This window comes from Aphidius gifuensis, linkage group LG6 (genome assembly GCF_014905175.1).
Source record: "Aphidius gifuensis isolate YNYX2018 linkage group LG6, ASM1490517v1, whole genome shotgun sequence".
NCBI lineage: Eukaryota > Metazoa > Arthropoda > Insecta > Hymenoptera > Braconidae > Aphidius > Aphidius gifuensis.
The window spans coordinates 197,260-222,639 of record NC_057793.1 but is presented as its reverse complement, the minus strand read 5'-3'; the positions used below and the strand labels follow the sequence as shown (position 1 = coordinate 222,639).

Genomic DNA, 25,380 nt, shown 5'->3' with positions numbered 1-25,380 from the left:
GGATATTTTTGTATTTGTTTTTATATTTTTTTAATGTTGTTATTATAAATTATTTATACCACCACCATTATTATCATCAACAAGTTTATCTGACGTTATCAATCAAATTATTATTTTAGTCTCTTTCCTCGGTTTCTAAATTTATTGTTATAATTATTATTTATTATTGACCTTTTTTTTTTATGTCCCAAAAATTTATGTTAAAAAGTTTTACAACAAAGAAAGTGAAAGTTGATTTTTTTACAGAGCCTAGAATGGATTACAAAATTTATTCTTTTATAAATTAAATAATTATGTGAGTAAATAATCATATAAACAAATAAAAAATCTAATTTTTATTATTTGAAATATTATTATTATGAAAAATAATCCAAAAAAAATGACACGTTTTTTTTTTTTAATGAAAATTTGGTTATATTTTAAAAATAAAAATATATCTATTGTTATTAATAAATAATTATTTATTTATATAACTTTTAATAATTGTTTTTTATTTTTATATAATACAAATGTATTTTCCTTTGTTATTATGAATTAAATATTTTCATTCTTCATGATAATACAAAAGAAAAAAAAACCAACAAGATTATCATTTATAAATATACCTAATAGTTGAATGATTCATTTATTTATTTTCTACTAGATACAAAGCACAATGGATGTCATCTTTCTGCCACAATCAATAGGAGATTCTGTTCAAATTAAAACAATTTCCTGTAATAATAAAAAGGGTAATTTAATTAAAAATATATTACTCCAAAAATAAAAAAAACAATTTTATTAATTTTTTGCATGCCATTTTAATTACAGATGAAAAATTATCATCATTTAATAAAAACAACTCATCAAAACTCAGGTAAATAAAAAAAAATATATTTCAGCTGTTAAAAACAAAAAATAAAATAATATTTTTAATATATTTAAAGAAAAAAAAAAAAAAAAAAAAAAAATTTGTAACATCAAGATATATTTAAAAACACTTTGAGCAAACAATTAAATATACAATTATGCTCTTATCAATGTTATCCATTGTCTCAATAAATAAAATGTATATCACATTTAATATTATTAGTCAAGTATGTACAGCATGTATGTACAGCACATAATCATTTTATTACACTTGTTGTATCTATAATGTACACTGTACTCGGCTAAGCCACGTCTCTCTCTCGACTCTTAAAATTAAATCAGTTTAAATTATAAGTCATTAGTACTGGTAGTGGTAGTGGTGGTAATTTATATTTTTTAAATATTCATTAAAATGAACAAAATAAAACGTGCTTGTAATTATAAAATATTGTCAAATTCAGTATTTGGGTGAGTTTTTTTTACAAATAAACAACACAGATCTGTGAAGAAAGTTAAGAGAGAAAGTTGTAAAGTCATTCAAGTAATTAATTTTGCTAGATGATTGATTAATGAAGTAAAAAATATTAATGGATTAAATTTTTTAAAATAACAATTTATTTCTTTAGTTGCTGTTGTTTTTTTTTTTGTTTGAAGAAAAGCAGCTTTTATAAAAGCATGTCAATTTGGATAGACTCAATGAACTTAAATTAGCCATTTAGATAATATACTGAGCAACAACTGGAGCACATGATCAAGCCTTTCCTTTTTATTTTTTATTTATTTTTTTTTTTTTCATTACTTTTATTATTCATGCTGGCTGAGTGTGTGTTGTCAGATTTTATTTCAGTCAACTGTCATGTGTTCAATATAAAACATCTATAACTTAATTAATATCAAACAAAAAATTAACAAAAAAAAAAAAAAAATGAATCATCATTCTAAATTTAGACAAAAAAAAAATACATCAATTGTTGAAAAATTTAAATATTTATTATTTGACAAAAGTGTTACGAAATATTCTGCTGATTTATTTCAACGAGTTAATCAGCATTTACTTTGGTCAGTCATTGATTATTATATTAAAAATTTTAATTAACTTGTAATCTTTTTAAAAACATTAACATTATATATTTTTATTTTAAACAGTTTAAATTTTGCACACAGTTTAACTTTCTAACTAAGAAGCCTTGAAAAAAAAAAAACCGGACTATACTCAAAGAAAGTTTATATATACAAGCTATATTTTCTGCATGATAATGACTGTTTTATTATGATTTAAATTGATTGAGAATTTCATTGAATAAATATTGTACTTTTTTTGCATCCTGTTTATAATTCAAATGACAATTTGTAATTTGATCAATAAATTATTTAAAGAAAAAAAAAAATATGTATTGATAAACATCACGATAGTAAAATTTTTATCATTTTAAAAATTTTATCTCGAGCTATCATATGAGATCTATCATCGTTCAATGATCGATAATAAATTTAACGTAAAAAAAAGAAGGAAAAGATAAAATCATAGTCTTCTTTTCTTCTTCTTAAAATTGATCGAGTTTGTTAAAAAATATATTTAAATAATGGCTTCTAGTGTATTTATTTAAACCGTTTAAAGTTTGAAATTTATCCGTTTGATGATTAAATATTGATATATGTATTACGATATGAAATATAAATATGTATTTGTATATATATGAGGCATTCTATGTCACTTGGAGCTCAATTTTTACAGTCAGTTACGAATTAGAAAAAAAAGTTACGAAGTATAAACAAAATCGGTGGGAGTCAGGGTTGAGACCGTTCAAAGTTACGTGAAATGCCTCATATATTGTTTATACTTGATAGTGTGACTAAAGTGTAAAAAGATTAAAAAAATTTTATTATCAGTCGAACGACAGTTCCAGACAGTTAAAGTTGTGTAGCTCTGCTAAAAAAAAAAATAATAATAATTTTTAAAAATTACTTTTTTTACTTAATATTATAAAAAAAAATGACTAAAGATGATGATGATAAATTACCACTCATTAAAAATTTTGAATCTAACAATCAATTGGGGTATTAAATTTAATGAAAAAAAATTTAATTTTAAATAATATTAATTTAATTTTTTTTCTTTCGTTTAAGGGATGCTGATGACGATGGAGAATTTGAAATCTCAACAAATATGGTACATGTGCCAAAAACACCATCATCAACAACACCGACAAATGATGATAAAAAAATAACAACAAAATGTAAAATTAAAATTGACGGTATGACTTGTCAAAGTTGTGTTAAAAATATTGAAAAAACAATAATTCAAAAAAATGGTATTAAAAATATTAAAGTTGTATTAGAAGAAAAAATTGGATATATTGATTACAACAGCAATGATACAAGTGTCAATAATATTATCGATGAAATAAATAACATGGGTTTTGATGCTTCCATTGCTGATGATGATGATGATGATGATAATTTAGAATATAAATGTATAATTAATATTGATGGTATGACGTGTCAAAGTTGTGTTAAAAGTATTACTGATGTTATATCTGATAAGCCAGGTGTTAAAAAAATATCTGTATCACTTGATAAAAAACAGGCATTTGTTATTTATCAAAAAGATAATATTAAAGCCGATGAAATAGCAAAATTTATTGAAGAAATGGGATTTGATGCATTTGTTTATGAAATAAATGGTAAAAAAATAATGACAAATAATAGCATCAATAATAATAAACAATCATCAAACAAAAATAATGGATTAATTGAAATTACAAATAATAACAATGATGATGATGATAATGATAATAAATATTTAAAATGTCATTTATATATAAAAGGTATGACATGTGCATCATGTGTTGCATCAATTGAAAGACATTGTAAAAAATTATATGGTGTTGAAAGTATATTAGTTGCATTAATGGCAGCAAAAGCTGAAGTTAAATATCAACCAGATAAAATACGTCCAATTGATATTGTATCAAGTATAACAAATCTTGGTTTTCCAACAACGTTAATTGATGAAATTGGTACTGGTGAGGCAAATGTTGAACTTGAAATTTTAGGAATGACATGTGCATCTTGTGTTGATAAAATTGAAAAAAGTGTTATGCAATTAAATGGTATTAAAACAGCAACAATTTCATTATCAACACAAATTGGTAAATTTAAATATGACACATCTGAAACTGGACCAAGAGATATCATTGAAAATATAAATGGCATTGGTGGTTTTACAGCAAAATTATATAATTCAAATAATATATCAAAAGATTATAAAAATTATTTAAATCAAAAAGAAGAAATACATAAAGCTAAAAAAAGATTTTATTTATCTTTAATATTTGGTATACCAAGTATGGCTATTATGTTATATTTCATGGTAATAATGTCATTTATAAGTGATAATCATGATGACATGTGTTGCATTATACCTGGTTTATCATTAGAAAATTTATTATTATTTTTATTGGCAACACCAGTACAATTTTTCATTGGTTGGTATTTTCATGTACATGCATATAAAGCCATACGACATGGTACAACAAATATGGATGTGTTGATATCAATGACAACAATAATAGCATATGTTTATTCATTTATTATACTAAGTGTTGCTATTATTATGAAAGAAACATCAAGTCCACAAACATTTTTTGATACACCACCAATGCTATTGACATTTGTTAGTTTAGGTAGATGGCTTGAACACAGATCAAAAGGTAAAACATCAGAGGCATTATCAAAATTATTATCATTAAATGCAACTGATGCTGTACTTGTTAAACTTGGTAAAAATAATGAAATATTAAATGAACGATCAATAAGTATTGAACTTGTACAACGTGGTGATATATTAAAAGTTGTACAAGGTTCTAAAATACCAGTTGATGGACGTGTTGTTATTGGACAATCATCATGTGATGAAAGTTTAATAACTGGTGAAAGTATGCCTGTATCTAAAAAAATTGGTTCATCTGTTATTGGTGGTTCAATTAATAAAAATGGACCATTATTTATTGAAGCAATACATACTGGTGATAATACAACACTTTCACAAATTGTTAAACTTGTTGAACAAGCACAAACAAGTAAAGCACCAATTCAACAATTTGCTGATAAAATTGCTGGTTATTTTGTACCATTTGTATTATTTTTTTCATTAGCAACACTTATTACATGGTTAATTATTGGTAATATTGATATTGAATATTTTATATTAAATACTCAAAATTCAATGAATCATCATGATAATCATGATAATTATTCTGGAAGAAGTCGTCAAGAAATAATATTACAACGTGCATTTAGATGTGCATTATCTGTACTTGCAATAGCATGTCCATGTGCACTTGGTTTAGCAACACCAACAGCTGTTATGGTTGGTACTGGTGTTGGTGCATTAAATGGTATATATATTAAAGGTGCTGAACCATTAGAAAATGCACATAAAATTAATTGTATTGTATTTGATAAAACAGGTACATTAACACATGGTAATCCAATTGTCACAAAAATATGTTTATTTTTTAATAAAAATAATACAAATAATAAAAATAAATTATCAATATCAAAATTACTTGGTATTATTGGTACATCTGAAATAAATAGTGAACATCCAATTGCATCGGCAATTGTTAAATTTGTTAAAGAAACAATTGGCAGTGAAATAACTGGACAATGTAAAAATTTTCAAGCTGTTGCTGGATGTGGTCTTAAATGTCGTATTGATAATATCAATAGTATGTTATTAAATATTAAAAAATCTGATATTATAATTAATTATGAAAATCAAATTGGTGATACATCTGCTAATAATAATAATAAATCAAGAACATTTAATCTTAATAATGTACCAATTGATATTATACCATTAAATAACAAAAAACAAATTACAAATAATGATAATGATGATGATGATGAAAATTATGAATATCATCATCATTTATTAATTGATAAAGATCAACAACAATATAATAATAATAATAATAATAATGATAAAGATGATGATCCAACAACATCAAATGACAATGATTCATATGAAGTTTGTATTGGTAATCGTGAATGGATGAAAAGAAATGCAATATTAATTGAACCACAAGTTGATATGATAATGATTGAACAAGAAGAAAAAGGTAATACATCAATAATTGTTGCAATAAATGGTGTACTTGTTGCAACAATAAATGTTGCTGATACTGTTAAACCAGAAGCACACTTGGCTATTTGGACACTAAAAAATATGGGTCTTGATGTTATTTTATTAACTGGTGATAATAGAAAAACAGCAGCATCAGTTGCTAAACAAGTTGGTATTGATAAAATATTTGCTGAAGTATTACCATCTCATAAAGTTGCTAAAATACGTCATTTACAAGAAGATAAAAAATGTGTTGCAATGGTTGGTGATGGCATCAATGATAGTCCAGCATTGGCACAAGCTGATGTTGGTATTGCAATTGGTACTGGTACTGATATTGCTGCTGAAGCTGCTGATATTGTTATTATGAAACATGATTTGTTGGATGTTGTTGGTTGTCTTGAATTATCAAGAAAAACTGTATTTCGTATTAAAATTAATTTTCTAGCTGCTAGTATTTATAATATTATTGGTATACCAATGGCAGCTGGTTTATTTGGACCATTAGGATTTACATTATCACCTTGGATGGCATCTGCTGCAATGTCAGCAAGTTCAGTTTCTGTTCTTGCTAATTCACTTTGTCTTAAATTGTAAATTTCTTCATTCATTCATTCATACATACATCAATATCTTACTTTGTTTTAATTAATTTTTTTTATTTCAACAGATTTAAAAAACCAACAAGAGCATCACTTGAAACACCAGAATATCTAGCAGCATATAAATTAAGTTTACAAAATAATTATGATGATACAATGACAATAACAGATCTTGATAATACTAGTCGTGTTGGTCGTGGTGGTGGTGATGATGATTCCACTAATCTTCCAGTTAGAAATGGATCTACACTTTCACGGTAATTTTTATTATTTTATTTCTTTTTGAAATTATCAATTCATCCAACTATTTTTATTTATTTATTTAAAAATAACAACAACAATTATTACTAATTTCACATTTTATTGATTTATTATTGCACAAGAACTCCTTGCATGACTTATTTCATTTTTTATTATTTAAAAAAACAAATAGGCAATTTAACTATCAAGAACACACCAATGGAAATATACTTAATGTATGAATCAGTAAGTTTTTTCATTTGTTTTTTTTTTTTTTTTCATTTAATTTCTACATTTTTTTTGCACATAAAACTAATAACAATTAATTTAATTAAATTTTTCTTATTTCTATTATTCTTTTTTAATAATATTTTTCATAATAATTTGCTGAAATGCATTAGTATATTATATTAATTTTATTTATTTATTTATTTGTATTTAGATTGTTTGGTAAAACAAAAGAAGAAGCCGAAGATTTATTACTCAATGACGATAGAGTTGGTTTTACTGTTGTTGATTTTTCAAAAGGAAAAAATGACGGTACAAATAATCGACATAGTGCACTTTCATAAATTAAATTTATTTTTTTATAAATTAAAAATCTTTGAGTTTTGTATGATATTTTAATTAATCAATAGTAAATTAGCTACGTCGACAATGTTGCCAAATGAAAATGCAATTTTACATTAATCGTACTTAAAAAAATGCATTTATTATTATTTTTTTTTTTTGTATTTTTATAATTTTTATTTTTCAACAAACCGACAAGTTGTATTTTTAATTTTAAAAAAATAATTAATTTTCAAGATGAATAATTGTTATTACATTTTCTACTGATTTGTTTTTTTGTTTTTTTTTTTAAATTGTTTATTGACTTTTATATTATTATGAAAAAAAAAAAGAAAAAAAATGACATATTTTTAATGAATATAAGCAAATGTTAAAAATATTTTTGAAATGAATTGAGTATAATAAATTGAGTAATAAAACAAGATTAAATTTTTAATTATTTTTATAGTTGTAATTATTATGACAATAATTGTTTACCAAATTATCAGTATTCATTGGATTTATCGAATATTGACTGTGGTAATTAGCATTGTTACCAGTCATCACAGTTGCATTATAATTGGGTAAATTGTTGAGCTGCTTTCCAGCTGATGCTGCTGATAAATCATTGTAATTATTTGGAATATAATAACTGCCAGTATTTGATCCTGAATTCATTTGTACTGGTGATGTTGCTTGATGTAAATTTGTGTTGTTTTTTGTCAACAATCCATCACTGTTGTTATTATTATTATTATCATGATTAGATTCTTTGCATTGCATTTGACCAAAAGTAAAATTATTTTTTGATACAAATGTTTTAATTGTATCCTTTTTTTCAACACGAAAATGACCATCAGTAAGGAATTTAATTCGTAGTTCATTTATTTCCTGGGCTGACAATTTATTTGATATCATATTTATTTTTTCACGTGGCTGTTCCATTTTTTAATTTGATCTGTTGTTTAATTAAATATATTGAGAGATTATTTATTGTTTATATAATATAATAAAATATTTTATGAAAATTAATACCTACGTGATTGGATTGTACAACAAAGATTAGAAAATAATAAAACAAAATGAAAAAATGATGAGATGATTTATCTCTCAAATGACAACAAAGACTTGATGTTTTATTTTTTATTTTATTTTTTTTTTATTGATATCAATCAACTACGTTGTGTGTAAAAAAAAGTGAGAACAACAACAACATCTACAACTTGAAAATAAAAAATAAAAAATAAACACACCAGAGGGTGTCACATGACCCTTGAAAAAAATAAATATTTTTTTTGCTTATAATCTATTTTTTTTTTTAAATTTAATTTTTCACAATATTATTATTATTATTATAAATATACAATTATTATTATTTTTTTAAATTTAATACGACTGGCTGATTTTGACTTGATATGTTCAATTGAAATAAATATATTCTTGTAAAATTATTAAATTATTAACAATAGCAATTCATACACTCGACATGTTCTTTCTCATTGTAACTGTAAAATAAAAATAATAATTATTATTATAAATAAATGACATAATTAATGACAAATACAAGTAACAAGTTGGATAAAACTTACACGGTGAGACTGCATTTAGAACAATATGATTCAAGACACTTGGTGCATTGATTCAAACAAATTTCACAATAATATTTCATGCAATGATAGCAACAACGAAGACTATTATTACCAGATGTCTCATCACGACAATCAGTACAAGGATGTGATTTATCCAATGGTTCCTAAAATTAAATAAACAAATAATATTTATGTCAAACAATGATGCATCATTAAATTGTTGATTTATTTTTTTTTTAAACTCACTGTGATGATTTTTGTTGCTAATTCAAGACCAAGATTTCCATTGATAATCATTTGTTTTAATCGTGATGCTGGTGGTGCTTCAACACTGGATCCATTGATTTGTTTTTTGTAATTTGATAACTGATTGTTTAATAATTTATCATGACATTTCATTGATCCATTTTTTAATAATTGTAAAGTACGTTCTGTAATTGGTTAAATTGTTTAAATGAATGAGGTTTATATTTTCTATTATAAAAATAACCTTGTTTATTTATAAGTACCATATATTTTTTTCATTTCTTTATCACGTTCAAGTGGATCAGCAGAATCTTTTAATCCAACATGTACTTTTAATTGAGGCATTAAATTGTCCTCAAATGGACAACGACGTTTGTTTGACATTTTTATTTTTATAATGATTATTTAAATAATTTTTATAACATTGTTTATGATCATTGATCACAAAAAAAATTTCAAGATGACATAAAGCTAAATCTGACGACAAATCATGAAAATACAGCCTTATGTTATGTTGAGCAAGAAAAGTGGAAAACAAAAAGTGGGGAATGGGGGATCATCCAGGTGCACAGATCAGCTGATATGTGACAACAGTCAACAGGTTGCAACTGGTTTATAATATACTATTTTTATATAAACAAGTTGTTAAAAATTTCATACACGTGCTTTGAATGAAAAAAAGGTATGGAGACTAATCAAAGTGATCAGATAAATGTGGATTTGAGTCCAACTGAATGGCGTGAAAAATTTATTTTAATTTCGCAAGAAGAAGTAAGTTTTTAATGGCATACCTATATATTATATTATATTTTTAGTTGATGTAATTGTTTATTGTTGATTATAAATTAATTTTTATTTTTTATAGCTTAAATTACGAGGCAAATTATCTCGTTCGGATGTATTGGATGAAATTGATGATTCAGAGGATAAAAATGAAGATGATAATGATGATTGGGAAAATTACATTGATTACATAGAGATAAATAAAAGAGGAAAAAAATTAACAGCACTACATAATATGCGTATGACTCGATTGGCTCCACTGTTTGTTAATCAACCACGTTTCAAAAAAAGTAAGAAAACAACACTATATAATTTAACTAACAATAAATAATTTAATAAATATATTTAATTAATTTTTTAGTATGCGAACAATTGGACAACAATTTTTTTCGTTCATGCTTTAAAACATTTATATTTGAATGTCATTCGGCCAATGAATTACAAGAACAAATAAATAATCTAATATTCATAATTAATTTCTGTGGATCTGGTTTAACGTCTCTACATATCCAAGACGCACATCCTTTTAATAATCAAATAATACAATTGATTAAAAATAATTGTCCAAATCTTGAGACCCTTGGTTTGGCTTTCGAGGAAATAAAAAGACGAGATTTGACGAATTTATTTTCTCGTATGTCTCATCTTGAATGGCTGAGTATTGAATGGCGATGTGAAAATTCAACTCTACCAATGAGTTTGGTCAAGTCATTAGAACAAGTTGGTGGAACCTTGAAATTTCTTTACCTCAAATGTTTTACAAAAAATAATCATTTCTCACCAGATTCACTGGCTTTGGTAAGTTTAAAACTATTTCATAAATATATTATATTTTATTTAATTTTTAATATTTATTTTTCTTCAGGTATTTCCTCGATTAATCGTTTTAGAAAGTTTATGTTTAACTGATTTTGAATTGAGTCAACCATTACTCGAGTCAATAGGTCAAATGCAAAATTTGGTTCATCTAATGATCATGTATGATCGAATGTTTGATAAAAAAGTCGATATGTGTCCAATTGGAAATTTAAAAAATCTCTCGACGCTGCATATTGAATGTGGTGTCACTGATGAATTCTTAATTAATCTTTGTAATAATGCTGAGAAATTAAGAGAGTTAGGTATTATGGGTACACATATAACAGACAAAGGTTTGTTTGCACTTGGTAATTTAAAGCAATTAAATAAACTTTGTTTAACTAAACATTTTTCTAATAAACCAGTGAAAAATAATGAGTTTATCACTGATAAATCAATTCAATATTTACTTAATGAAAAATTAATCGCTTTGGATTTATCAAATTGCATTGAAATCAATAATAGTTCAGTGATTAAACTTGTTGAAAATTTACCAAATTTATTAGAGTTAACTATTAAAAATACAAAGGTAACTTATGATGTTGTCAAAGAAATATCTAAATTAAAAAAAAAAAAAAAAACGTTATTAACTGTCTTTGTATCTTTTGAAGATCGTGATGGTATTTTCGAATCATTAAAACAATCAGCTAATGTTAATTTTAGGACTAGGAAATAAAAATCAATCAATCAATCAATCAATTGTTTAATATTATATATAATAATCAGATACAATATATACAATAACAATTTCATGATTGAATTATATTATAAAACCACTTTTCTTTTGTTTATATTAAAAAAAAAAAATTATCTTGTTCACTATGATATTATTAATAATAAATAATATTGCAATCAATTCATTTTTATTCAGTTGTTATTTTTTGTCTTGAAAATTATTTAAAAAAAAAAAAAATCAAATATACATATTTCTATTATTTGTTATCTAATTAATAATACATCAGCTAATTTTAATAATCATAATAAATAACCATCAGAGATTATTTGATTTATTAACAACAATTTTCATTTAAATAATATTTTTATTAATTATATCAAAATATCAGTTAAATCTTTCTTCAATAATGACATTAGCTTTTTAAATTAATTGACATAAAGTTAAACCAGATGACAAATTATGAAAATACAGCCTCATGTTGAGAGCAAGAATAGTGGGGATGCCATCTGGCAATGTGGGTGCATTCAGGTGCATTAGATGCATTGTGCCATGTTCACAGATATTCGCTGAACGTGGTTACAACAGGTTGCAACAGACTTTAACTTAAGTTTATACAATTTAGTAACTTATTTATATTGAATAAGCTGGTGCAAAAGCATGGAGACTAATCAAAGTGATCCGCAGATAAATTTGAGTCCAACTGAATGGCTTGAAAAATTCACTTTAATTTCTCAAGAAGAAGTAAGTATTATATATCAAAATCAAATATTCATATATGAATAGTCACAGATTAATATTAAATTTTTTAGCTGACGTAATTGTTTATTGTTAATTATATATTAATTTTTTTCTCTTATAGTTTAACTTACCAGACAGAATAGATGATGAAGGCTCACGTAATAATAGTGAAACTGAAAAAAAATTAATAGCACAGCGTAATAGGCGTATAATTCGGATGGCTCCACTCTTTGTTAATCAACCACGTTTCGAAAAAAGTAAGAAAATAACAACACTACATTTATATTATTTTAATGATAAAAAAAAAAAATTTTGTTTTAAAAATATTATAAACACCAATGATAATAATATATTTAATTAATTTTTAAGTATGCAGACATTGGGAAAACGAATTTGTTACTTCATGCTTTAAAACGTTATACCTTAGATGTCATTCGGCCAAAAATTTACATGCAAATGAAAAAAAACTAAAATACATAACTAATCTCTGCGGATTTAGTTTAACTTGTCTAAATATCCGATACGGACATTATCCTTTCAATTCTCAAATAATGCCATTGATTAAGACTAATTGTCCAAATCTCAAAGACTTACAATTACATTTGAAAAAAATTAAAAGTCAAGATTTTAAAAATGCTTTTTCTAATATGTCTCATCTTGAACGGTTGAGTATTGATTGGGATTGTGAAAATTCAACTTTACCAAAGAGCTTGGTCAAGTCATTAGAAAAAGTTGGTGGAACCTTAAAATTTCTTAGGCTTGAAAATAAAAATCAAAATAACCGTATTCGTTTACCATATTCATTGGCTACAGTAAGTTTCAATATTTAATTAAATTTGATATATTATTTGATCTTTAATAAATTTATTTTTCTCCAGGCATTTTCTAAATTAATCGTTTTGAATGATGTACTTATAAGTCACTTTGGATTAAGTCAATCAATAATTGATGCAATAGGTGAAAAAAAACATTTGACTCGTTTAGTATTCATGTTTTGTTGGCATAATGATAAAAAAATGAATATGTATCCAATTGGTAATTTAAAAAATCTCATGATGTTATTGATTGATTGTGATTGTGATTGTGGTGATACTGATGAATTTTTTAACAATCTTTGTAATAATGCTGAGAAATTAAAGAGTTTATTTATAATAGGTATAACTCTAACAGATAATGCTATGATTTCACTTGGTAATTTAAAGGAATTAAATACTCTCGATTTTTCATTAAAAAAACATTCTTTAAATAAATCGGGAAAAACTAATGAGTGTATCACTGATGAACCAATTAAATATTTATTTAATGAAAAATTAAATTCTTTGGATTTATCAAATCGCATTGAAATCACAAACAGCTCAGTGATTAAAGTTATTGAAAATTTACCAAATTTAACATCATTAGACCTTGAAAATACAAAAGTAACTGATGATGTTATCAATGAAATGTCTAAATTAATAAAATATCGTGAAAAGCCATTATGGGTAAATGTATCTTTTGACGATTATGATGATATTTTCGAATTAGGGCGATCAGTTAATGTTAATTTTAGAACAAGCATATTAATCGGATAATTATTATTATTATATTGTAATATAATTTATTTAAAAAATAATAAATAATATTGCAATCAATTTATTTTTATCCAGTCGTTATTTCTTGTCTTGAAAATTATTTAAAAAAAAAAAAAATTATATAATTTTCTATTAATTGTTATCTAATTAATATAATAAATTATTTTAAATAAAAATAATATGTAGATTTAAATCTCATTATTTGCAACAAAATAATTCCACCTAATTTTAATAAACTATATTATTTAATTTAATACTTGATGAATTGATAAAGAAAATATTTAAAATAGTTTTAGATCATTTACAAATGCAGCTTTTTGTCAAAAAGATTCATTTATTTATTTATAATAATAATAATAATACAAAAATTAAAATTAAAAAAAAAAAAAACAATTAAAACAATTAAAAATCAAAACCAGCACACATTTCAGCAGTCCAATCAATAAAATATTTAATTTTTTCTGCATGTTCATCAGTACATTTGTGTTTGTCAATAGTTTCAGTTAAAAGTTGAGCAACTCCTCGTAAAATATTTATCGGCCATTCATGTCTAAAAAGTGCAATACACTGATCACTAAAATTTTCCATTTCAATTAAATTTTCTTTTAACAATCTTCTAATTAAAATTCCATATCTTTGCCAGACCAATGGATCAAATGTTTGAGTAAAAAGTTTCATATTTCTTGGTGATAAAAGTCCAGCAAATAATTGATCAAATTGATCATTTTTACATATTTTCCAAATGACTATAAATTTATCCTCAACATCAATGTCAAATAATTGTCTGTCAAATACAATAATATGTAGAGCAAAATCAAAACTCAATGGATACATCATACTTTTAACAGAATGAACAAGATCAATTCTTTGGCAAAATGTTTCTTCAAGATTATTTAAAATTTTTAAAATATTATCTTTAGTAACAATTGCCCATTTACCATGTTTTTCAATTAATTCCCACATCATATTTCTCACAGCATTTATCACCAATGTTGGAGCTAGTGCATTATCATTATGAATTATTTTTTTACTCGTCATCAATGAAAATGGTGGTAAAGTTTTATCAACATTTTTATTACTCATTGACAATGATTTTGTATAAAAATCTTTTGATGAAAATGCATCTTTAATATATGAATCAAACCACTGATGAATTCTTTCAAGTGACATTCTTATTGAAATTTGAATACACATATTTTTAACTTGTTCATGCATGTCTTCAGCAAGTAACGAAGTCATTGCATTGGTAATTCTATCTTTACACATAGCTGTAATAATTTCATCAATTTTATTTCTTATCTCATCAGTAACATCAATAATAATATTTGAAAATTTATCACTCATCATTTGTAATATTTCTGCACAAGTAGAATCTGGTCTCTTGTCTCTATCATTATCAATAAATTTTTTCATCATCAATAAATGTTTATTTTTAATATCTGGTATGATAATACGACAAATATATTTAACACAACTTGATGCAACTCTTTCAGCAACAAAATCAACAGTATTTTTAACCGAACTTTGATGACCATGAAAAAATGCTTCTTCAAGTTGTAACTCAATTGTTTTAGCTTTTGTTTGACTTGATGGTTGTGATAGCTGACATGACACAGGTGTTATATGTCTTTTTGATGTATTATTTTGACTAATATTTGTTTTACCATGTGTTAATAATATTTTAAATTCACGTAAAAATGGACAACATATGTACAGTGCTCTAACATCAATTAAATTCATTTTATCTAATATAATATTATTATTATTATGGCTATTTTGTTCTTTGACAAGTGTATTGACATTTAATTGTTTTTTAATAACATTATTATCATCATTAACAATACCCAATTGTTCATAAGATAATTGGCTAAATTTCATTTGCCAATTGCAGTATAAATTTTTTGGAAAATTAGGCTGTTCAAATAGCCAACCAATTGAGAATGTAATCAACAATGATGCCTCATTGCACATATATTTATTTGACGTACGATAAATGCAATATAATATTTCAAGTATTTTAATGTAATATGATAGTCTAAGTGATACTACATCAAGCATTGCTAAGTATTCAACAATCCAAGGTATTGTTAATGATAATTTACCATTTTTAATTGCATCATTTATGTAACTCAACAAATCCAATGATGGTATATAATTATTTCTCAATGATATTTGTGTACTTATTATATCTAAATTATTTATTTCACTTTTATATGGTATACTTATTAAAAAACCAAGAAATTTTGATAATACACGAAGATTTGATATGCAAATCATATATTTTTCTTTAGTATTTTCATCGACACTCTTTTCAGATTTAATATCCAAATCACTGCATGTAAATTTTGTATTATTTAATAATGTTATTTCTTGAATTAGACTATTTTCAAGTATCGTATTAAATATTGCGTTTGATGATGTTAATAAAAAATCACGATAAAATTCTTGTACACCAAAAAATAATGGTTTTGGAACTGGACCAATTGACTGGACTGGTGTTACTAAACGTTCTTGTAATTGTTTTAGCTTTTCTGGATTAATATTTTTCAATGATTCCAGTATGTTATTGTAGTCATCAGTTATTATTGGATTTTCAACTTGTCCATATTGCATTGATGATATTAAAAGTTGTGATTTAAATAAACGTGCAATATGAAAATAATTAACAGTGTCATTGTGCATTGTTAACATTGTATTTATTTTACGTCCAAGTGAACTTGAAAAATTCCAATCTGGTGACAAATGATTGTCTTCCCAAATTTTTATAATTTCATAAAATAAATCACGTTGTTTTCTAAATGTTGAAAATGACAATGGTGAAGGAAAATGATCAAGATTATCTGTTTCAACATGAAAACAAACATTTGTTTGTTCAGTGGACTGCTGCTCATTTTGTTTGAATATTCTTGACTCTTTGTATTTTTCATCATAAAGTTTTGTCAAATAATCATGTAAATCTGATTGAAAATTAATGACATTAATATTTTGTGATAATAATTTAATTGTCGTTCTGTCTAAAGCTGTTAATAAATTTTTTAGACTTGCAAGTACTTTTGTTGCAAAATAAATACACTGATGAATTGTTGATAAATATTGTGTCTCATTGGTTGATTTATCTCTATCATTTTCATGATTAATAATAATATTTTTATCATCACATATTTCTTGACAACCCATATTTTCTTTGAGCTTATTGAAACTATCTGAATTTGTATGTGAATCTGTATTTTTAAATTGTGATGTTATCAGTGTTATTATAAAATACAATTCACTCATTGGATTTGGTACTAAATTATTACTAATTAATTGACCATAAATATTTGCTAATATATCTAAACTTTTAATTTCATCAACAAGCTCAATTTTTGCCAATATAATAGTTGATGTTTTTGTTTGTGTTATTAAACATTTTTGTTCAATATTGCTTGTATCTGTTATTGGTACGTCAATTTGTCGTTGTCTTTCTAATTTTAATAATTCTCTTTCAGTTTCAAATGAGGCAATATTATTTTCCGTTGGTTCTGCTGAATAAAATTGAGGATTTTTTATAACTGGTCTTGTTATTATACCAAATACTTGTTGTTGTTGATTATCTAAATGAACAAAAAATAATACATTTCAATTATCCCAATATAAATTTTAAATTAATCTTTATATTATTATTTTTTTTAAAAAATTACCTTGACAACTTGATACATTTAATTTTGTTGGTTTAATTCGTCTTCTAGATCTTGATTTATTTTTCGTATTATTATCATCTTTTTCAGTACTAGCATCATTTTTAAATACTTTTGTATTTGTCGTATCAACAAAATCAGCAAGTGTAAAACTTTTTTTATTTTGTGATTTATCTAAATTTTGTGAGTTATTTTTATTATTTGATCTTTTATTATTTCTAGAGCTATTTTTAGTGGACACTTGGCTTGTATAGAGTGGTGATAATGGACTAGATGCTACTGCTGATGAACTTGATATAATTGAGTCATTAAATATTGAATTTTTAGTTGTTTGTGGTGAGCTGATTGATGAATCAATTGATACATCACCAAAGCTTATATTAACTATTCCAGCTGTTGATGATGATGATTGATTATCAGAACGTAAGGCACTTGAATTTGTTGGTGATAATATATTTGTAAAATTTGATGATGATGATGCATTAAAACTTTTATTTTTTTGATGAATTATTGTTTTAACTGGTGTACTAGTTTGATAACTATCACATTGACGATTTGGAGAATCTAAAATTGTTGTTTTATTGTCACTCGACAAATCAAGTCTTAACATTCTATTTTCTAAATTTTTATTTTTGTCACTTTGTTTGTTTAATGTGTCATTATTGTTGTCAATAATTGTATTTATTTTATCTTTTTTTGATGGAGTTTGAGGGAGACCATTTGATTCATTTGTTCCAGGCTCGAGTATTCTGTATTTTAAATAAAATAATAACAATAATAATATCATTAAAAAAATAAAAATACTTGATAATAATGATAATAAGGGGGAAATGATAATTACCCTTGGCATTGTTCACGTAAATAATCAAGAAAGGTGAGGACAAATTCAACTCTTGTTGATTCATTTTGTACGACATCCGGAAATACAATATCCTTAAATAAAACAAAAAATTATAAATATATAAACATATGTATTTTATGGTACACATAACCTTCAAATTTATTTATTTATTTATTTTTCAAGTTATAAAAATAATCGGTTAATTACTTACCAAAGGATTATCTGTCGTTAACCAATCGAGTATTTTTTCACTTTTTATTTCACCTTTTAATACACGATTTATTAATTTTATCAACATTTTAATATATTGTTTATTTTACATGTACTTGTTTATATAAATTTATTTTTTGTTTTTTTGTCAACACTACTCATTAATGAATTATTTGTCAAATTATTAAATTTTTAATATAAAAATATGTTTATTGCTAATTAATATTATTAAAATTTATGGTAAATTTAATTTAAAAATTTATTAAAAGAAATTTCATAATACAAATTTTTATTGTTGTTATTATTTTTGTACTCAATAGAGAAAAGAGAGAGATAGAAAGAGAGAGGAATCCATGTTGGCACTGTCTTCCCGCCAAGTTATTTGAAAAACAAAAATCATAGGATTTACTTATTTATTAGAAAAAAATTATAAAACACAAATTATTTTATTCAGTAAATTTATTTATTTTCTGATTCATGAGAGGAGTTAAAGTTTTAAATAATAATAATAACAGAAATAATCATTTTTTTTTTTATAAATTAAAATTTAATCAAAAACAAGGGGTTGATCCACTTATCCATATATCTCGTGATGTACAAGCGTGTAGTGGTTCTGTTATTTCAACAACTTGAAGTTTTGATTTTTCTTTAGTCTTCTCTTCACCATTGGTAATTTTCGATGGTTCTCTTGGTATTGCTGGATTGTTGTTTTTATCTTCAACACCATCGGAAATTTCTTCGGATGTTGAAATGTCCACTAAAATATGTGTTTTTTTTTAAATTAAACAATGATCAAGGACAAATGATAAAATATATCTATCTTTAAAATAATACACTTACCTGTAATAATACAAATTAAAATAAATAAACAAATTAAACGATATAAAAACATGATTTGTTTATTTAATATTTTTTGAATAAATTATTAAAATGTTGTTTAAATCGAAATTCAAAGTCAGCTTATGTTCTGTTTTTTTTACAAAAGTAATGCAGTTTTATTTTAAATAATTAGAATGCGGAAAAAAATAAATATTGCCACAAATGCAAAACAATAAAATTTATATTTTTTTTTAACATTAATATTATCTTTATTGCTTAAAAAAAACATTTTTATTTGTTGATAAATTTTATCATAGTTGAGGAATTTATTTTCAAATACAAGGTCATCACTTTTAAATAATACAAAATATTATTTAAAATTATTATTATTATTATTAAATTGTATTTAATTTGAAAAAAAAATTCCATGTGAAAAAAAAAATTCTAGTTGCCATAAAATGATTAAAAAAAAAAAAAAAAAATGATAAAATTATCAGAAGAAGCTTATCAGAAAATAATATTAGTTGGGTAAACATTTTTTGTCATACAAATTTATTATCTAAAAATATTTGTTTCGAAATTTCATGAACAAATATATAATCTAGTCAAAAATTTTGTATCATCTGTTATCATCTAGATTCTACAATATATTAATTTTTTTTTCTCTTTCTATGCCACTGGTTAAATTTACTTTTAAATGAATAATAATATATTACAGAAAATATAGAATTAAAAAATATGTAAATGTAAATTAAATTTATTATTAAAATATTATTATAAATATTTATCTTTTAATATGATGATGTTGATGATGATGATGATGTTGATTAAACAAGAGGATAACTAGCAGATGAAGCAATACCACATTGATTATTTTTATTTCTTGACATTTTAATATATCCCTTCTCACCCCAATTTTCACCCCAGCTATTTTTAACAAGCCAATAATCTTTGCCAGTATCAGAATCAGTACCATAACCAACTACCAAAACACCATGATCAAGTTCAGTTGTTGAACAGTCTGGCTCATCATATACTCCTAAAAATAAATCATGTATAAATTTTTAATTAACAAACAAATCAGTAAAACAATATACATAATTAATAGCAACAATATACCTTGAGAATAAAATTGAAATGAATGATGTGATGCATCAATTGCAACTGATATTGGTCCAACAGTTGCAACAGCTTGCATAAGTTGTTTTTCATCATTATTAGCAATATCAACAAAACCAGCATCATCAGCAACACTAGATTTTTTATTATATCTACATTTTCCTTGTCTTGCTTCATACTCATAACTTTTTTCATTATCAATGCCTCTATTGTCTTTGATATACTCAAATGCATTGTCCATAAGTCCACCATTACATCCATCATTACCATAATCACTTGAACAATCAATTAAATTTTGTTCACTCAATGATACAAGATATCCTTTTTCACGAAAATGTTGTCCTTCAAGAGCACCAGTTGTTGAAAATGCCCAACAAGAACCACACTGTCCTTGATCCTTGACTGATGTTACTGCACCCAATTTTCTCCAGTCGACATTTGTTGGATAATCAACATTTGCTGGTGGTACAAAATGAGCTGGTACTGGCTCATCAGGTTTACCCAATAATTTATTTCTGTTTATTGTTGATCTGTTAAAACCATTCATACGATTTACAAAATCATAACGTAACAAATCACCAAATTTATTTAATTCCAATTTAAATGATGTCTTGTTGAGGGCATATCTTGCATTGTGCTTGGCAATTAATCCTTTGTTATGCATAAATACTTTCATTCTGTATTTTTTTTCAATTGGTGTCTCATAATTTTTATTATATTCCAACTTGAAAAAAATAAAAATTTATATTATTATTTATTACTATTTGAAATTTAATTAATGTATATTTGATGAAATACCTGAAATGATTTCCACTCTTGATGGATAAGAGACTTGGCTTCATTTTCAAAATTAAAAAAAGCCTGGCTTTCACTTGAACCAAAAATCATTATGGAAATAAATAATCCCAGAATCATTGTCATCATCATAATGATTTTGTTAAACTTCACTCTGTCTAGGAAAAATAACAAGAAAAATATATTTATTCAATTAATGAGGTCATTGTTTACTCATAAAAAAAAACAAAGTCCACGAAAAAAATGTGTTTTCTTTTTGTTGATGATTAATAAATAAAAATAAATAAACATATATAATTGTCTAAATATTTATTTAAAGAAAATTAATTTTAAAAAATGCCACGTTGTTGGAGTTTTAGACAAACTGCGCAATGAAAAAAATAAATAATTTTTCAAGTAAAAATTAATATTTAACATAATTAATCATGAAAAATAAATACTTGAATATTTTTATAATACAAAAATAAATAATTAAAAATAAAAAACAAACAATTGAGTTAGATATAATTATTATTATAATAATATAGATAATTTGTCTTACCTAAATAAATGATTTTTGATGGCTCTTGTCAAACAAAGAAAAAAAATATAAGGAACGAAAAAAAGATGTGCTCAACACCGAGTCTTGTGACTGCCTATTGAATTAACATTCGTTGTATGTTGATAATATCAGTCACCTGTATGACTGTATCATTGAAAAAAAAAAAAAAAAACCGCGCTGATAAGAAATGTATTTAAAAATAAAAAAAATAATCATATAAGAATTTAAAGATTTAGTCTCGATTTAAACTTGAAGATTTGTTGATTTTAAAATTAAGTAAAACTGCAAAAACAAGGAATTTCGTAGAATAAATAAAAATAAAACAACACAATAATTTTATCACACAAGAATTTATATTTTAACATGAGTCATATGAAAAAATAAATTTTAAATAATAGTATAAAATAAATGAAAAGTGATTGAGCCAAACTAACAGGCAAACAAAAAAAAAAAAAAAAAGAAGAGAATTTAATTTAAATTTTCTGTCATGGTACAAAAAGATAAATAATATTGGCAATCAATCACAAGGAAAAAAAGAAAAATATCTATCACTTAATAATTAATTTTTTTATCAATTATTTGATATTATTTTTTAAATTAAATCACACAAGAGGATAACTTGCTGATGAAGCAACACCACATTGGTTGTCTTGATTACGTGCCATTTTGATGAATCCTTTTTCACCCCAACTTTCACCCCAGCTATTTTTAACAATCCAATAATCTTTGCCATTTTCATCAGTGCCATAGCCAACAATTAAAACACCATGATCGAGTTCAGTATTTGAGCATTCTGGTTCATCATAAACACCTGCAATCAAAGCACATAATAAAATTAATAAAATCTAATTGAAATAAAATACAAGAAAATTATTTTACATGATTAACAAGATTATTTTACCTTCAGAATAAAATTGGAATGATTGATGTGAAGCATCAATAGCTATTGAAACTGGACCAACAGTTGCAACAGCTTTTTTAAGTTTTTCTTCATCACCTTGTGGAATATCAACAAAACCAACATCATCAGCACCATTGTTTCTTGGATTGTATCTACATTTATCATCCTCAGCTTCATATGGATAAGTTTTTTCAGTATCAATGCCTCTGTTGTCTTTGATATATTGGAATGCATTGTCCATAAGTCCACCATTACATCCATTATTACCATATTTACCAGAACAATCAACTAAATTTTGTTCACTCAATGATACAAGAACACCAGTATGTCTAAAGTGTTGTCCTTCAAGACTACCAGTTGTTGAAAATGCCCAACATGATCCACAGTGTCCTTGATCTTTGACTGGTGTTACTGCACCTTTTTGACGCCAATCAACTGATGATGGTACTTCAACATTTGCTGGTTCAATAAATTTAGCACCAGTTAATTTTCTTATTCCTTTGAGACTTTTTCCATTGACTGTTTTATTAAAACCATTCATGTGACCAACAAATTCATGATGAAGCATATCACCATATTTATTTAATCCCAATTTGTATGATACCAAACCCATTTCATATTTTGAATTGTGTTTTGCAATAATATGTTTATTTTCCATAAATATTTTCATTCTAAATTTTTCCTCAACTTCATTTTCATAAGTTTTTTTATGTTGTACCTGTAATAAATAGAATACAATTAATTTATATTTTATATTTAAAAAATCTATTGGTGATTATTTGTTTGTTTGTTTGTTTGTTTGTTTAAAAAATACCTTGAATGTTCCCCACTCTTCCATGACAAGGTCAAAGAATGAAATAGCTTGTGTTGCGGCTATTATCGCGACAATAAATACCACAAGTGTCTTCATGATTGCTTCAATTATATCCGAAATAAAATCTGTAAAATTAAAAAAAAAATGATTAGATTACAATTTAATAATATTTTAGCTTATCATTTCAAGTAGAAAAAAAAATTAATTGAAAACATAAGGTTTCCTTTGTGTGTCCCACGTAGCTTTCATTGGTTCAACACTATTTTGTAATATAAAAAAAAAAAAAGAAACAGACGCCCAAGCCGTAGCCATCACAACAATAACAAAAATAATAATAATAATAATAAAAAACTAACACAAAGAGACAAGTCTAATAGTCTAATTCTCTAAGAATAATTTAACAATTTATAAAAAATTTATTTGTGATAATCAATAAATCAAGTGATGATTATTAAAATTGCGTATTTCAATGACAAAACTAACTGCGTAGCAAGATGATGATGATGATGATGAAATACCACAAGATTATTCAATAATTTAATTGCAACATTTTTTCAACTTATTAAATTGTTGAAAAATATTAACAAGTATTATGTTTTTTTAAATAATTAATAATGATAAATAAAAATCTTACCAAAATAATATTATAATAATATAAACAAATCAGCTGATGATGGCTCGTTGGTGTTGATGTGTTATGTGTTGTTGCACACACAATGGTCCAGAGATTTGTGAAATGAAAATATTATTTGTCGATGTTTTTATATGGGCAGTATTTAAGCCGTGCCTGGAAAGAGAAAGAGAAAAGAGAAAAAAAATATATTTTAGTTGCAAAAGTGTGTGAGATTGAGAGAGAGAAAATACCCCTCCATTCACCTCCACTGCCCTCATCGTCGTCGCCGTCGTCGTCCACACTCCACCTTCGTCGTTGCTGATCAATGGAAAGACAGAGAGAGAGAGACACATAGAATGACAAATAATCATAGTAGTATAATAATAAAAATGCAGAATAAAATAAATTATAAAAAAAATCAGAGCTCGCTATAAAATACTCAAATACAAACAAATGGTTGTTGTCCGGATGGGAGATATCGTATTGCTTCCTGAAAGTCATATCTCATATATTTAAACCAAAACATGTGACTCAATATATAAAATTTTCGAGAACAAAGTGGAACAATTTCAATGCGTATTAAATTATTTTTTTAATTATAATCAGAGTTGTCTTATCAAGTCACATGAGAGTTTACTCAACACCCCCTAATAATAATCATTATTAATATATTCATAATTAAATGCTGATTAATATTATTGATGATTAATATATACAATATTTGTATTAGATATTATGTATGTCATGTGGCTTAAAAATTATATTTTATGATTATGTTATTAATAATAATTGTAATATAGTTATTTGATTCTAGATCTATTATACATTTATACTTGAATTATTTTTACAGCTTACACTTGTATTGTGATCTAGACGCAATGATCTAGATATTTTGTGATGGACCATTTTTTGTTGGTGCCACTCAAATAATTGTAATATTCATAGAAAAAAAAAAAAAAAAAAACGAAATTTTAACAATTATAATTATTAATTTAAAAAATCAATTGTTTAATATTATTTTTATTTTATTTTTTTTTAATTTATAAATAAATACCCATATATAATTTAATTCGGTAATATAGTCTAAAAATTTTATTGGTTTTATCATGATTTGATTTAAAAAAATTCAACAACCCTCAAAATATTTTATAAACTTTTTTTTTTTATAATTAATAAAAATAATAAAAAAGGGTTGAATTGATAAATTGTTTAATTTCT

At 24.5% G+C, this 25,380-nt stretch overlaps 8 protein-coding genes across 12 annotated transcripts; 3 read left to right on the top strand and 5 right to left on the bottom strand.

Moving 5' to 3' along the window:
- The first annotated feature begins 22 nt into the window (after positions 1-22).
- Positions 23-7,405, top strand: LOC122858565 (copper-transporting ATPase 2). Of its 5 annotated transcripts, XM_044161518.1 has the most exons (6): positions 23-295; positions 644-731; positions 811-856; positions 2,977-6,573; positions 6,651-6,839; positions 7,265-7,405. In XM_044161518.1, exons 2-6 carry the CDS (start codon positions 656-658, stop codon positions 7,392-7,394), a joined length of 4,038 nt encoding a protein of 1,345 aa, XP_044017453.1. In that variant the 5' UTR covers positions 23-295; positions 644-655; the 3' UTR covers positions 7,395-7,405. The 5 variants fall into 5 exon arrangements, with proteins under 5 accessions (XP_044017453.1, XP_044017455.1, XP_044017456.1 ...); XM_044161521.1 differs by lacking the exons at positions 23-295; positions 644-731; positions 811-856 and adding exons at positions 1,674-1,908; positions 7,016-7,068; XM_044161520.1 differs by lacking the exons at positions 23-295; positions 644-731; positions 811-856 and adding an exon at positions 1,024-1,317.
- A 414-nt stretch (positions 7,406-7,819) lies between these two features.
- Positions 7,820-8,504, bottom strand: LOC122858592 (homeobox protein 2-like). The gene is made up of 2 exons (XM_044161569.1): positions 8,411-8,504; positions 7,820-8,329 (listed from the first exon to the last, which is right to left on the bottom strand). The coding sequence occupies exon 2, from the start codon at positions 8,314-8,316 to the stop codon at positions 7,825-7,827; it is 492 nt and encodes a 163-aa protein (XP_044017504.1). The 5' UTR covers positions 8,317-8,329; positions 8,411-8,504; the 3' UTR covers positions 7,820-7,824.
- A 137-nt stretch (positions 8,505-8,641) lies between these two features.
- LOC122858591 (apoptosis regulatory protein Siva-like) lies at positions 8,642-9,715 on the bottom strand. Its single transcript, XM_044161568.1, has 4 exons — positions 9,470-9,715; positions 9,207-9,391; positions 8,961-9,124; positions 8,642-8,876 (listed from the first exon to the last, which is right to left on the bottom strand). The coding sequence occupies exons 1-4, from the start codon at positions 9,588-9,590 to the stop codon at positions 8,831-8,833; spliced, it is 516 nt and encodes a 171-aa protein (XP_044017503.1). The 5' UTR covers positions 9,591-9,715; the 3' UTR covers positions 8,642-8,830.
- Positions 9,716-9,762: 47 nt separating this feature from the next.
- Positions 9,763-11,680, top strand: LOC122858574. Its single transcript, XM_044161542.1, has 4 exons — positions 9,763-9,977; positions 10,072-10,279; positions 10,351-10,787; positions 10,855-11,680. Exons 1-4 carry the CDS (start codon positions 9,891-9,893, stop codon positions 11,521-11,523), a joined length of 1,401 nt encoding a protein of 466 aa, XP_044017477.1. The 5' UTR covers positions 9,763-9,890; the 3' UTR covers positions 11,524-11,680.
- A 496-nt stretch (positions 11,681-12,176) lies between these two features.
- LOC122859626 lies at positions 12,177-13,824 on the top strand. The gene is made up of 6 exons (XM_044163307.1): positions 12,177-12,264; positions 12,383-12,518; positions 12,631-13,073; positions 13,140-13,218; positions 13,663-13,742; positions 13,786-13,824. The coding sequence occupies exons 1-6, from the start codon at positions 12,181-12,183 to the stop codon at positions 13,822-13,824; spliced, it is 861 nt and encodes a 286-aa protein (XP_044019242.1). The 5' UTR covers positions 12,177-12,180.
- Positions 13,825-14,146: 322 nt separating this feature from the next.
- On the bottom strand, positions 14,147-18,857 carry LOC122858562 (codanin-1). Its single transcript, XM_044161509.1, has 4 exons — positions 18,562-18,857; positions 18,351-18,442; positions 17,513-18,258; positions 14,147-17,425 (listed from the first exon to the last, which is right to left on the bottom strand). Exons 1-4 carry the CDS (start codon positions 18,646-18,648, stop codon positions 14,235-14,237), a joined length of 4,116 nt encoding a protein of 1,371 aa, XP_044017444.1. The 5' UTR covers positions 18,649-18,857; the 3' UTR covers positions 14,147-14,234.
- Positions 18,858-19,623: 766 nt separating this feature from the next.
- On the bottom strand, positions 19,624-21,425 carry LOC122858578 (procathepsin L-like). The gene is made up of 3 exons (XM_044161546.1): positions 21,297-21,425; positions 20,499-21,222; positions 19,624-20,418 (listed from the first exon to the last, which is right to left on the bottom strand). Exons 1-3 carry the CDS (start codon positions 21,423-21,425, stop codon positions 20,207-20,209), a joined length of 1,065 nt encoding a protein of 354 aa, XP_044017481.1. The 3' UTR covers positions 19,624-20,206.
- A 550-nt stretch (positions 21,426-21,975) lies between these two features.
- Positions 21,976-24,505, bottom strand: LOC122858581 (cathepsin L-like). The gene is made up of 5 exons (XM_044161550.1): positions 24,414-24,505; positions 24,184-24,336; positions 23,550-23,674; positions 22,736-23,453; positions 21,976-22,645 (listed from the first exon to the last, which is right to left on the bottom strand). Exons 3-5 carry the CDS (start codon positions 23,643-23,645, stop codon positions 22,437-22,439), a joined length of 1,023 nt encoding a protein of 340 aa, XP_044017485.1. The 5' UTR covers positions 23,646-23,674; positions 24,184-24,336; positions 24,414-24,505; the 3' UTR covers positions 21,976-22,436.
- Between the last annotated feature and the right edge of the window lie 875 nt (positions 24,506-25,380).

Coding starts and splice junctions, on each gene's coding strand:
- LOC122859626 (XM_044163307.1), top strand. CDS start 12,181: ATGGAGACTAATCAAAGTGATCCGCAGATAAATTTGAGTCCAACTGAA. Junction 13,219..13,662: donor ATCAATAATTGATGCAATAG/GTGAAAAAAAAC, acceptor TAACATCATTAG/ACCTTGAAAATACAAAAGTA. Junction 13,743..13,785: donor ATCGTGAAAAGCCATTATGG/GTAAATGTATCT, acceptor TTTTCGAATTAG/GGCGATCAGTTAATGTTAAT.
- LOC122858592 (XM_044161569.1), bottom strand. CDS start 8,316: ATGGAACAGCCACGTGAAAAAATAAATATGATATCAAATAAATTGTCA.
- LOC122858591 (XM_044161568.1), bottom strand. CDS start 9,590: ATGTCAAACAAACGTCGTTGTCCATTTGAGGACAATTTAATGCCTCAA. Junction 9,392..9,469: donor AGAAATGAAAAAAATATATG/GTACTTATAAAT, acceptor AACCAATTACAG/AACGTACTTTACAATTATTA. Junction 8,877..8,960: donor TCTAAATGCAGTCTCACCGT/GTAAGTTTTATC, acceptor TTTATTTTACAG/TTACAATGAGAAAGAACATG.
- LOC122858574 (XM_044161542.1), top strand. CDS start 9,891: ATGGAGACTAATCAAAGTGATCAGATAAATGTGGATTTGAGTCCAACT. Junction 10,280..10,350: donor TCAACCACGTTTCAAAAAAA/GTAAGAAAACAA, acceptor TTAATTTTTTAG/TATGCGAACAATTGGACAAC. Junction 10,788..10,854: donor CACCAGATTCACTGGCTTTG/GTAAGTTTAAAA, acceptor ATTTTTCTTCAG/GTATTTCCTCGATTAATCGT.
- LOC122858578 (XM_044161546.1), bottom strand. CDS start 21,425: ATGATGATGACAATGATTCTGGGATTATTTATTTCCATAATGATTTTT. Junction 21,223..21,296: donor AAGAGTGGAAATCATTTCAG/GTATTTCATCAA, acceptor ATTTTTTTCAAG/TTGGAATATAATAAAAATTA. Junction 20,419..20,498: donor ATTTCAATTTTATTCTCAAG/GTATATTGTTGC, acceptor ATTTATTTTTAG/GAGTATATGATGAGCCAGAC.
- LOC122858565 (XM_044161517.1), top strand. CDS start 1,775: ATGAATCATCATTCTAAATTTAGACAAAAAAAAAATACATCAATTGTT. Junction 1,909..2,976: donor GTTAATCAGCATTTACTTTG/GTCAGTCATTGA, acceptor CTTTCGTTTAAG/GGATGCTGATGACGATGGAG. Junction 6,840..7,264: donor AATGGATCTACACTTTCACG/GTAATTTTTATT, acceptor ATTTGTATTTAG/ATTGTTTGGTAAAACAAAAG.
- LOC122858562 (XM_044161509.1), bottom strand. CDS start 18,648: ATGTTGATAAAATTAATAAATCGTGTATTAAAAGGTGAAATAAAAAGT. Junction 18,259..18,350: donor TTACGTGAACAATGCCAAGG/GTAATTATCATT, acceptor TTTAAAATACAG/AATACTCGAGCCTGGAACAA. Junction 17,426..17,512: donor AAATGTATCAAGTTGTCAAG/GTAATTTTTTAA, acceptor TTGTTCATTTAG/ATAATCAACAACAACAAGTA.
- LOC122858581 (XM_044161550.1), bottom strand. CDS start 23,645: ATGAAGACACTTGTGGTATTTATTGTCGCGATAATAGCCGCAACACAA. Junction 23,454..23,549: donor AAGAGTGGGGAACATTCAAG/GTATTTTTTAAA, acceptor TATTTATTACAG/GTACAACATAAAAAAACTTA. Junction 22,646..22,735: donor ATTCCAATTTTATTCTGAAG/GTAAAATAATCT, acceptor CTTTGATTGCAG/GTGTTTATGATGAACCAGAA.